The sequence below is a fragment of the Triturus cristatus genome, chromosome 4_2 (assembly GCF_964204655.1).
Source record: "Triturus cristatus chromosome 4_2, aTriCri1.1, whole genome shotgun sequence".
Taxonomy (NCBI): Eukaryota; Metazoa; Chordata; class Amphibia; order Caudata; family Salamandridae; genus Triturus; species Triturus cristatus.
The window spans coordinates 322,987,637-323,000,880 of record NC_140586.1 but is presented as its reverse complement, the minus strand read 5'-3'; the positions used below and the strand labels follow the sequence as shown (position 1 = coordinate 323,000,880).

The following is a 13,244-nucleotide window of genomic DNA, read 5'->3' as shown; positions in this document are numbered from 1 at the left end:
AAGCTGTCAAAGATGAACCTACTTCCAAAAAAAGTTTAATATACTCTCAGTTCATAGCACCTTAAGTGCTAGACTGGCATATGTCCCATATTTACTGGATCTATCTGAGTACTAATAAGATCATCCCTCAACAGTATTTGCTTAAATGTATTGACAGAGTCAGTGTAAAGCTTTGATGTTTCCATATATTTACAATTAGATATTGACGAATGCCTCGAACAGAACATTCAGTGTGGTGCAAATCGCATGTGCTTTAACATGAGGGGCAGCTATCAATGCATCGATACACCGTGCCCACCCAACTACCAGCGGGATCCACTCTCAGGGTAAGTTACAAGAAAATTAGTGAAACATTGAAATTGTTGGAGTGGAAATAATTATTTTGCTTTTCTCCTTTTTCTCACTGTGACAACAGGCAAGGGTCGGCAAGGTATCTAGTCTTAGGAAACCATGTGCTAACCATCAACACTTCCCACAGCCAGCTGGCTAGCCTCATTTTTCCAACCAATGGATAACTCATCTGCAGGAGATTTAATCTAAATTCCCACCACACCCCCAACTTCCTCAATAAATACACCCACTCTTAATATCCTTTATTGGGTCTTGGAGCTCCTTCAAACCTCACTAGGTTAATAATTATGTAGCAGCTTGTTTAGCAAATGGGCAACATGCATGCGTTTCCACGACCTTTGCGAAGAGGAAATGGTTCTTTGTTTGATAACATTATCTCCTTTATACACTTTAAAGGTGATATACGGAAAGGTGCAATTTCAATCTGACTCATCCATTGATTGACATTGTTTTGCTAATACCCAAACGTCCAGCATCATTGCTCTCAACAGATGGGAAGTATAACAGAGACAAGTCTACAAATGTCTAAAACCTGCTTGCAATTGTTGAGAACTTTTCAGGGATGTTTGTCTATGCTGGGAAGGCCACATGATTCTTCAGTTAAAATGTGCATAGACATGGCTTCCGATTCTGCCTAAAAAAGGATGCATGATGTCACATGGTGTGTAGACCATAACAGGAAAAGTATCTCCTCTGATTCTAGAATTGTTTGCCACATAGTTCAGAATTTTAGCAGACTTCCTGAAGGTGTATTGGCAGATGGCACTTTTAGACAGTTTAGTTCATATTGATTTACATCACAGGATTATAAAGTCTCCTTTTTGGATGACTATTAAGATCAGATGTTATAAATTCTCAAGCATGACTAAGTGACCTCAGCGAGGCTAAAGACAGACAACCACAGATGATGCTTTGTTCAATAGTGAATAAGAGACTAGGCTTTTATGAAACAGAACCAGTATTTTCCTGCTCAAGCTTATAAAAGGATCACATTAAAATTGAAGAGGGAATTTATTTTGAAGAATTTGAAATCACTGTTTGAGAAATTTGCTAGTTGTGCTGGAAACAGTTTTATTTCATGTCCCTCGCTTCATCGGCAACAATCAGCAGTGCTGTAAATATGGTCCAATTAGGCACAAGGCAATGCGTTAGCGTTATCAGTGGTGGTGGAACAATTTTCATTGCGGGGGTGCTGCCATCACTGTTACATCACTGAAGTCACTTGGGTTGTGAAAAATCCAAGCGTTACAAAAAGAGCAAGTGTAGGAAAACAGCCATGTTCATTTAGCAGGAGAGTGGAAAGTGTATTGTATGCAGCTGCTGGTGCATTTTGGAGCACAATGTCACAAATATTTTAATGTAGAATGGCATGGAAGTGCACTGTTATTCACAGACAGCACAGTTTCCATTGAGAAGCCATTACATTTTTGCAAACACAGTTTTTCATATCAAAACTGTATAGTGCACAAATAACAATGTCTGGAAATCGGGTTTCAGTGACTACTTACCATTTGTAGATCACTAATTGTCTTAATTTGTTTTCATCCTATTAAAAATCTTTGTTTCCATCACACTCCGAATTACGTTAAGTGCTTCATTTGTTCTTTCTTAACTAATGGTTTATTTTGAAATTATTTAATTGTATTTAAATTGTATTGTGTTAAAACAAAATGTCATCCTACTGCCTTTCTTTCTTTTCACACTTCTTGTACTCCATCAAGATTGCCACATAGTTCACTTTAAAAAGTCATCTCACTTTGCAGTCAGAATATTAAAAGAAAACACCAGTCTCTATGTTAAACAAATAAGCCGCAATTTCTCAGAAGAAGGGGCCTGACAGCTGACCTCGGGCTTTGAACGCTGCACAAATGTAACAAGCTAAAGACACAATTTCAAGGCGTCTTTATTGCTCATTCACCTTCTGAACTTAGCACAGTTATTTCTGCACCCCCTGCCCCCCTACTTCCAGCGCCTATGAATGTTATGGCCCAGAGTCAAACGGGAAGATGCATAGAGGTGTGTCTATACATTGTTCATGTTCTGCGGTTTTGGCAAAAGCGTTAGACATATGCCTGGAAGAAGTACGACATGTGTAACATGCCTGTATTTATTAAATCTGTGTGTGAGAATTGTCCACACATTGGGCAACTTGCATTTGTAAAGTTTGGCAAGTTTTGATATTTCAATGGTATAATTTTTCTTATTTATTTCATGTGGATTTTTTTTCTTCCTCTTCCATCACATACCCTCGAACAATGTGGGGTATTTTGTGTACATTCTGTCACTTTCTGTCACGGTTCGCTGACAAAATGTCGACCCTCAATGTATCCCCAAACAAAAATACTGTTACATAAATATTGATATCGTAATCCTATACTTATTATTATAATTACAAAAATATCTAAAAAAAAACGCAGTCAATAATATAGTTGTCTAAAATATTGTTTTTAGATATATATAACTTTAAATAGTAAACATTACCTATATCAAATAATAACACTAATATAATAAAAAGTAAAATATATTGATTGCTTTTTACAGCAATATAGCAACTATAATTATTTTCAAAGAGTAAAACACACATATGTATTAGCATATATATATATATTTCTTTGCATATATCTAATTCAGAAATGTTATTTCATTGATAATTTTTATTAATACTATAATTTAATATATTTTTTAATGTAATAATATAATATATATATATATATATATATATATATATATATATATATATATATAAATGTTCATTTATCTAATAACGTGAAAAATGTAAAAAAAACATTTTAATTACAAATAAAGATTTTACAAAATAAAAATTTACAATTTACTAAAAATAAATAACACATTAAAAGCATTAATAATTATAAGTATAATTTTAAATAAAAAAATATATTTAAACGATATAAAGCCAACTATAACATTTTATAATTAATACAAATACTATTCCCACTACAATTCATACAAGAGTAGGCAAAGTGTTGGACTCAGGAGGGGTACAATTTACTACTCCCACTCCAATCAGTGCAACAGTAGGGAAAGTGTTATATTGTGGAGGGGTAAAAATTACTATTCCCACTCCAGCCAGTGCAAGAGAAGGGAAAAACTTTTGATTGCGGAGGGGTAAAATGTATTATTCCCACTCCAGTCAGTGCAAGATTAGGAAAAGTGTTGGATTGTTGGGGGGGGGTCAAATTTACTATTCCCACTCCAATCAGTGCAATAGTAGGGAAAGTGTTGGATTATGCCGGCAGTAACATTTACTATTCCCAATCCAGTCAGTGCAATAGTAGGGTGTGTTGGAATGCGGAGGGGTGCAATTTACTATTCAGTGCAACAGTAGGGACAGTGTTTGATTGCGAACAGGTGACAATTTACTATTCCCACTCCAGCAAGTGCAAGATTATGGAAATGCTGGATTGTAGTGGGGATCAATTTACTATTCCCACTGGGGGGATCAATTTACCATTCGCAGTCAGTCCAACATTAAAATAAAATATTTCAAAAACATAGTAAATAACAAAAAATATAAATATGAAAAAAACATTTTTGGGAATAAAATTATATAAATTAAATATGTATTGCAATGTTTAATACATATCTTAAATTACCACAAATATTATTATAATTAAAATACAAAACTGAGGGGATCATTAGGATGTCGGTGGGACCGACACCTACACAACGTCGGTGTCGGTCCCACCGACATCTGAAGCAGCAGTCAGACTGCTGCATTACAAAGTGGTAGGTCAGACCGCATGTGTGAGAGACTGATTGCTTTGGTTCCGATGGCCTTTCAATGGCAGTCTGACCACCATAGAAATAATGTCGGAAACAGACTCCATGTACCACAGGGTGCTGGGATGTTTAAAAACATGCCTTTTGGCATTGGGGCTTGTGCTCTGGCCCTTTTCTGGGCCACAGCACAAGCCCCAATGCAAAGAGGCATGTTTCCGACTGCCTCCTTGGCGGTCAGATCCTAATTAGGTGGTCAGGACTGCTGACTACCTGTCAGCCAATCCCTTTACCACAACGCTGCCAGTCGAACGCTCATCCGACTTGCATCGTAATCAAGGCCTATATTCTCAAAATAATATTAATCAATAAATACAATGTTATTTACATTTAAAAACATCAACATAATTAACACATACAATAATAAATAACATAATTATAAAACATGAATGAACTATTTTTAAACTTATTATTACCTAAATAACTTTCTAACCTATATTGGGGGGGTGTTAGTTTACAGTTCAATTAGTTGGATATGTTTTCGGATATTGTTCTTCCATATCCCAATGTAGCAGGGGCGGTACAGCACTGGATGAACGATCACATATGACCTTTAGCAACAAGGATTGTACAGTTGTGTTCCCTCCTTTTTCTTTCAGATATGGGGACAGCTTGCTTGTGTACGAATTGTAATCATATTTGCTACATACTGTGCTGGTTCATGCATGAAAATTCAATAAAAATATTTAGAAAAACAAAAAAAACATTCTAATTCTATAATTTCTATAAGTACACAACACGTATCTAAAAGTCATTCTTTAAATGAAATTATTTACACGTTTCGGAATTAAATATTTACTAAAACATTAATAATAACTAACTATTACTAAAATAATTATATTTAATTACCTCTCCACCCTTTATCCATACAAAACAAACAACCCACACCTAATATATAAATTAAAGAAATTGTATTTTCATAATTTTCATAATTGAATGTCAATTAAACATTCATTATTAATAATGAACTATAAAAAAATAATGATGAATAATTAACTTCCCACCCTTTATTCCTCCAAATGCCACAACTCACATCTAATCTATAACATACTTAGGGCCTCATTTATGAGAAGTGACGCATCGCTGCGTGAAAGCAGTGATGCGTCACTTCTCAGTGTGTCCTCCTTGCGACATGATGGATGCGTCATATTTACTGTATGACGCATCATGTCGCAAGGAGTTACAGATACATCAGTATTTCTGACGTATCTGTAGGCGCAAAAGTGATGCATTGCTGGAGTGTGTCACAAAAGTGATGCAACTCCAGCAATGTGTCCTTTCACATGGGGCAAGCCCCATGTGAAAGGGCCTGTGTCAGTCTTACGCCTGCTGTGAGGCAGGCATAAGATATTGACGCATTTTCAGCCAAGAAGTGGTGCAGTGAAAGTTCGTAGATTTCAATGCGTCACTTCTACGAGGCTTGCTTAAGTGGGAACGCCCACTCTGCATATATTATACCTGACGCAGGTTCAATGTAGCGCAGGTGTTTACAAAGAGACGCATCTGCTTAGATGCGTTACTTTGTAAATAGGGCACAACTGGAGGCATATTTTATGCCACCGATGCTTCACAAAAAGTGACGCAAAGGAAGCGCAAAACTGTTGCAAGGCCTCATAAATAAGGCCCACAATATCTTAATTACATATTTTAAATAATTATTTATCATTTCAATAAGTATAATAAATTAACGTTATTAGTTAATTATTGTAATTAATTTCTTATACACTCTTTACCCATACCAAAACATACACACCCCAAAAAATAAAAAATTTGTACACAATTTACATAATTAATTATCAATTCAATTAAATACTATTAACTAATTATAATGAATTTACTTCCCTGACTATTGGCGTGTAGTCCCTAAAAATATCGAGGATCTGCGCATTTGTTGGACAACATAAACTAAAGGATCGGTGTCAAGACTGATTCCAGACACCCCCGCAGGATATGATGGCCTATAGACCAGCTAGCTCACAGTGCCACCATAAGCCCCCTAACCTTACCAAGGGGCGAATAGTTTCTGGCAACCATCGAACATGACAACCCTTGATCCTTCAGGGATCTTGGAAACAGTACAGTACTTTTCACTCAGTCACTCGTGCTCACACAGTCTCAGATACACAGAATAAATATTGGGGACATTTTCAATAAGCATTTTATTGAACCAGCGTCATTCTCATATAAGACGTGTTTGCTGTGACAATTAATAGAAAGAAGCTAACATAAGAGATTACAAGCACCAACAGAGTAAATAGAAGGTAAAATTATATCATGGTGCTAAAACAGTGAATATATGCAGGCATATAAACTTGACAGTAATCAAGCGTACTCCTAATAGGCGGACTCTACGTAAGTGTACCTAGCACTAGAGAAGGTGCACTTCTTTTATAAGGAAAAGGTAGCCTCCGGAGTTCTACCACATTCAATATGTTATGAGTATGATTATGATTATGAAGATGGGCCTAAATAAATAAAAGTAATTTATGCAAAGTAGCCTGATCGCCCTAGGATGAAAGATAGCAATGACTTTTGTACAGAGTATGTTAATCCTGTTATGTACGCCATGTGCAGGGGATTTTAATAAGAATCCTCATGCCTAATAAATGAGGCTAGTTTCAAGGAAACCAATCGACATTTATTCAGCATGTAACTAGGTAAAAGGTCACTGCTAGAACTGTTATGCAGGACAAGGTAGGACGAGTGCAGGTAAAAGGTTGCTTTGCTAATTAGGCCTAGATTGTAGGGCATAACACTATACCCCTACAAAACACACAACCCGCACCTAGAATGTAATTAAAAACAACTATACAATTAACATAATTAATTGCGAATTAAATAATTAATATTAATTTAAAAATTATTTATCAATTAATTATAATTAATGTACTTCCCACCCTATATCCCTACAAAGCACACAACCCACACCTGAAAGGTAATTAAAAAATTAATAATAAAATGAACATAAATAATTATTAATTAAATACAAAATATTAATTAAAAATTAATTATAATGAATGTACTTCCCATCCTATACCCTATAAACCCCACAATTTGCTACGATACTTAAAATTTGAAAACAAATATACAATTAAATTTCAAAACTACTAGCAATTCAAAAACTATATTAAAAACATTAACAATAATTAAACAAACATTTTATAACATATACAATCAAAAGACATACTAAAATACATAAAAATTATTTAAAAATAGAGGACCCGATTCACAAAAGTAAAGTTAGGATTTTGTCTCAGTTAAACCTTAGTTTTGGTCTTCAGAAGACCAAAACTTGAGTTTAACTGGGACAAAATCCTAACTTTACGACGGTATTCAGAAAATGCATTAAGAGTACTAAAGTTAGGATTCCTAACTTTACTACTTGTGAATACCGAAAGTCGTAAAGTTAGGATTTTATCCCAGTTAAACTCAAGTTTTGGTCTTCTCAGGTTACTTTTGTGAATCGGGCCCGATATTCTTAACAACTATCTTTTTGTAAACTATATTAATGATTTCAATACTTTTAAAATCGATATTACGTACTTTAAAAACGATATTTTTGACAACGATATTCTTGCACACGATATTTCAGTGTGATGATATTTCAACTTTATATTTATGTCTAACAATATTTTATTTCCGATATTTTTTCTGAACACCTTTTGCCACAATTATTTCTAATTCATTCAGCACTGATTAGTGTGCAAAAAGCATTGCCAACATTAGTAACTTCCCTCAAAATTTTAACTGTGGTAATCGTACCATTTGCATTGAATTTCCTTTTTACCCCCTCCTTCCCAACAAATCTCAAAGTTTCATCATTGTTGAAAAATCTACATACTTTGCGGTACTTTCACATTATATCAGATATCAACTGGTAGATCTTTGTGAACTAAAATAAAGTTTTGCAAGCAGGGTTCTAAGTTTTTGTATGTGTGAAAACTAGATTTTCGAATTGAATGGCATCCAATATATAGAGCATGGTGCTCCCATTCAACTGAATCACGTTTTTACAGGCCTTAGTTGTATGTCATTTTACTTGCTGTCCAATCTTTTCCACTCCTTACTGCCAAGGGAGACATCCGTGATCAACTTTCTTGTGGGTCTTTCTCCTTCTTTTGGGTTTTTCTCATTATAGTTGACCTTCTATTTTTCTATTCCACTTCTTCAATCCCCCTTCTCCTCACCTACTGTGAGACCTCAATAGCTCTGAGAGGAAATAAGGGCGGGAGCTAAGGGCGCAGACAGATGACGTGATCTACTATAGAGTAGGAGAGCAAAGGTAAGCCATCTGGTCTGCTTCCACCTCACATACACTGTACTATTTCCAGGTTGATACCTATCACCACCTGTGTTTTACTCTAAAATTTTGTTGGAAGATATCATAGCAAAAAAAATCTGGCATTACTGGCAAGAACCAGATAGTGCACAGACAAACCTTTAAGAACTGCGTACATTTTATGCAGAGTTTAGTTGAATTCAGTAAAATTTACAGTGCTGCTTGCTAGATTGTAGGGACTACGAATCAGAGCACTGAACATAAACAGAGTGCCATACAAGGCAGACACCAATGTTTGTAGCTGCTGTTTCACTGCTAAGGTCAGTTCTGGCGAGACACAACCTGGAGAGGATTCTTCTATTCATTTCCAAATAGTGTGGGTCCATTTGTGGTTGACAGAATCTAAAAAGTGAGTGAAGATAAACATGGAGAATTATAATTTTCCCGAGGCAGATGTATACACAAGTTCGCCGCACATGTGAGAACATCGTCTTGCCAAACTCCTATCAAACCCAGCACACTGATTCCCTAAGTGCTAGCAGAAAATAAACATATACATTAAATAATTTTTTCAAAAGTGCTCCAACCAGTGGAGATGAAGCATTTTTGCCACAACTGAAATGTCAGATGTGTTCCATAAACAACACACCAAAGCCAGGGTTTATGTCTTCAAAAATCAAAAATCAATGGCCCTGATTTGCAGGTTCTCCATTCTTGTCAGGGCCATTGTTTTGTTTTCATGTGCGAAACCATTGCGCCTGTTATGGCAGCCGCACACATAAAAAAGTACATTCAAAGACCCACCCTGAATAAGGCAGGCCTACTGAGGGTCTGAAGCACAGTGGCCACATGGCAGACATGCTGCCAGGGAAGGTTTTACCATGGTGGAGCCACATGAGGCTCTGCAATGGGAAACCTAACTGAGCATGTTAGGAAAACTGCAGATTCACTGTAATAGCCTCCTTTGTGCTATAATTTTAAATAAAGTAAATTGACTTTTTTTACTTATTATATGTCCTTAGCCCCATAATTGGCAAGTGTTCAATAAACAGCAGTTAAAAGCCTCAACAGAAGGCATTAGTAGCTGTTAGGACTAGGTATTAGCAATTATAATATATTTTTTAATTAGTTTGTCAGTTTACTAGATTGTGTTCCAGTTCTTCATAGTGATGGTAAGTACATTTAGTTGACTGCAGTAATTAGTCATTAGCAGCAGTGGTGAACCCGTTCAGTCAATTTGGCACTCGTAATAATTATATATTTGCATGCACAAGTAGTGAGCTTGGAATGGCGTCAAGATAATTCTGAGTTTTTCTGTTGATTTGCAGGTTTTGTCTAAAGAACTGTCCGCCCAATGACCTGGAATGTGCCCTCAGTCCCTACGCCTTGGAGTACAAGCTACTTTCACTTCCATTTGGGATTGCCGCCAATCAGGATCTGATCCGCCTAGTGGCGTATACACAAGATGGAGTGATGCATCCTAGGACCACATTCTTGGTGGTAGACGAGGACCTCACTTTACCCTTCGCTATTAGAGATGAAAACTTGAAAGGTGTGCTGTTCACTACCAGGCCCCTGAGGGAGCCGGAGACGTACAGGATGAAAGTGAGAGCACTATCCTATGGCGCGGACAGAGTCATTGAATACCAGACTACCTTCATTGTGTATATTGCTGTATCTGCTTATCCATATTAAATGCACTTTCAGGAGATTCTCGAAGAATTGTAGCCACATTCATGGGTGCCCATGGGGATGAACTCTACCTGCTCTACAGCAGCTACAGCCTTATGATATGATTGTGGTGCTCCGTTACTAAAGTGCCTTTCCCTAAAGTGGTAGATCAGGGTGAATGCTTCACAGAACAGGATAGTAAAGAGTGAACGAGAGATCATTATAGTTTTATTTATTACACTGGACCAGTAGTCTTTAGGGAAAAGGCACACCATACAACAACTAATACATTTTCCTTCAAAATGGTCTAATTAGTGCGATGTGTCATTGCTTTACTGAACCGTCATAATGCAGATAATGCATAGCATTCTTTTGAGCCAATTGGTGCTGGAAGTAAAACAGAATGTGTTCTTAGAGCCTACAAAATTTAGTTAGTTGGTCAGAATATCTCCCTCAACTTGTAGGACATATGAAAATTATGATCAGTGTGTGTGGTAGATGGTGTATGCTTCCCTATACATGAATGACGAGTAATTTGTTTTCTGGGAATGAGCATTGCAGTTGGGTATTTTAAAAAGGTATGTAAAAGTATATTTTCTGCTACCTCCTCTCTCTACCTTCTGTTGAAATAACATGCTACAGTAACAAATTAGCATCCATTTTAAATGTATCTTTTACATTTAAGATCAGGTTTAAGTCAATATTTAACTATGAAAGCAGTTTGAGTTTCAGAGAAAACCTTTACCTTGTGGAATTGCCCTAGTTTTGAGGTGGAAATTAAGTCTTTGATATCTTTTAGCTGGCTCTTGAAGTGATGTTTGCTCATACCCCTTGCGGACAAGCCATACTTATGGTTCATCTACTGCTGCTTTAAGGTGAGACTTCCAACCCCTGGGAATACTGTAATAGCAGTCACTGCCTGGCTGAAAAAACTGTAAAACGTGCGTTGCAAATATACATTTTTTTTAAAAGTAATATTGCAGGAAGGGCCATTCTTTCTACCTATTGTGATAGCAACTCGTTAGATCTCATCAGAATGTGGAAGTTCTCTTAAAGAGAGACTTTTGGAGCAATTACCTTTAACAGGATTTTTGATTGTGTGAATGGAAATGCATGTTATAAACTAAACTGAGCCTACCCTACACCGCCCTGCTCTCCCTTACTATGATGAAACATTATCCACAGTATCATCTACACCCAACCCAGAAGGCACTTATTGTATTGATCAGATACATTAACTCATAGAGTAGCGATGTCATTTTAAGAAATACTTGCTAAAAGACGGCTTTGCTGCTTTAATTCCTTACCACAAAGGTGGTATGGACATGTGTTGGTTATATGGACATGTTTTTGCCTTAGAATTCCACTTACACTTACACACACAGATGCCCTTTCGAAATGCACATCTTAACGCAGAGACATAGTTGGCACCCCACAAGATATATTTTTCATAACAAACCTGTGGATCATTACCCAGTGACATTGAGCTAAGCAAGTTGCCCATAGTGACTAAAGCCAATAGGTATTACTTGACTTTGGAAAGATACATTATCTAAGATTGTAAAATGGCTGCAGGTTTCCAACAGGAGAGTAATGTACCCTTATAACAACTGGGCCTGTCCGGTTTCTGCGGCTTTCAACCTTGATGCCCTCAATTTATATTTATGTGATCTGCTATTTATATAATCAGCTTTTCTAACCCTTCAAGTTAATAAGCCATAAGAACACTGACCTCAAAGCCCTTCAATGATGATTCCATCATGACGGCTTCATGGCATGGAAATAAAGTTGTTGTTGACTCTACAGTAGAATGAAGGATTTCAACGGTGGATCCAACTTGGACTTGAGAATCAATTCACCTCTGAAACAGTGTACATTTTAGCACTCTATTGTAGTACTTCTAGAAATCCATGGCTCTAGCATGGTTTGTATGCAAAGAACGGATGTGGTAAAACACAGCAACTGCTAGTTATACTAAAAGAAAAAATGTGCCGGTTAGCTCATTGACTTGGGCTTTTGCAAGGTGCATGTGCACTGCCTCTCTCCAAACAAATGTTCAATCAGGTAAACTATTTAATGTTTTTTGCTTTGGTTTTCAACAATCTTTAGATTTGTGTATGAATCCATAATCTGGATCCTTTTTATATATAAATACATATAAAATTGTTCATTAGTGCATAAAGCCGCTCAATAGCTTAACTGTGCATTAGGTTAAAGATGTGTGCTTGTGCTGAAGCATCAACTCGCCTGTCTGGATCAGCATAATGTATGGCGTCAATACACTGTAAGAAGTGGTAACAATTCCTGGCAGCCATTTTCCTAGATGTATTCAATTTGTATCAAATGTCTTGTAAAGGTTTGTCTTGTGTTGATGTCCTCTACCATATCACCAAATTGTATTTTTCAATCATGTTTTTTTTTTTACAAAACAGTGTTCATATAAAAATAATTCAAAATAAAGGTTCATTTCCTTTTGAATACCATCATCATTTTCATATTTCCTTAATAGTTGACAACGTCCTTAATAAACGCAGTTGTTATTGTATGTTCTCTACAATATAGTGATTTAGTTAATTATTATTCTATGTTTTCTAGAATGTTGAGGTTTCTGTAATCAAAAAGTGTTCATAAGAGTTATTGACAATGGAAAGCGCAAACCAGTTTCACAACCAAGTTGCCATGCTTACTGAAATAGAAAATTGTGGTAAATATAAAAAGCCACTTGACTTCTGGCTTTTATAGATATTATTTTAGTACTTTTAGTACAACCTAAGCATTGGGTACCAGACTCAATGTCAGTGACCTATTCGGACAGAAATGTTCAGAAGCCCAAAGTTACACATTTGTGAAAAACTGCGGAAACCTTTCAATTACACAAACCATTGTGTTTGTTACTTCATTACAATGCCATTCAAAAAATAAATTGTGTATGTTGTGACTAGTGATTTGTGTATTTTGAATAACTAATTGATCACATTATTGATACAGCACAGATCTCCTTCCTACTTAGAAGATTCTCAATCAAGAGCATTCTTCCATGAACACTCTCACCCTAGAATACATCACGTGTGGTAGAGAATACATTTTAAACAGAACTGCCATCTTGTGCCTCCTTTTCCATATACCCATGCTATCACACATAGAA

At 36.2% G+C, this 13,244-nt stretch overlaps 1 protein-coding gene across 1 annotated transcript in view; it reads left to right on the top strand.

Moving 5' to 3' along the window:
* HMCN1 (hemicentin 1) overlaps positions 1-13,042 on the top strand; it is a 1,072,905-nt gene extending 1,059,863 nt beyond the window's left edge. Inside the window, exons 106-107 of the mRNA XM_085601687.1 lie at positions 200-326; positions 9,757-13,042. Coding sequence (XP_085457813.1) covers positions 200-326; positions 9,757-10,123 — 494 coding nt within the window. The 3' untranslated portion in view covers positions 10,124-13,042. The remainder of the gene's footprint in view (positions 1-199; positions 327-9,756) is intronic.
* The last annotated feature ends 202 nt before the right edge of the window (positions 13,043-13,244 follow it).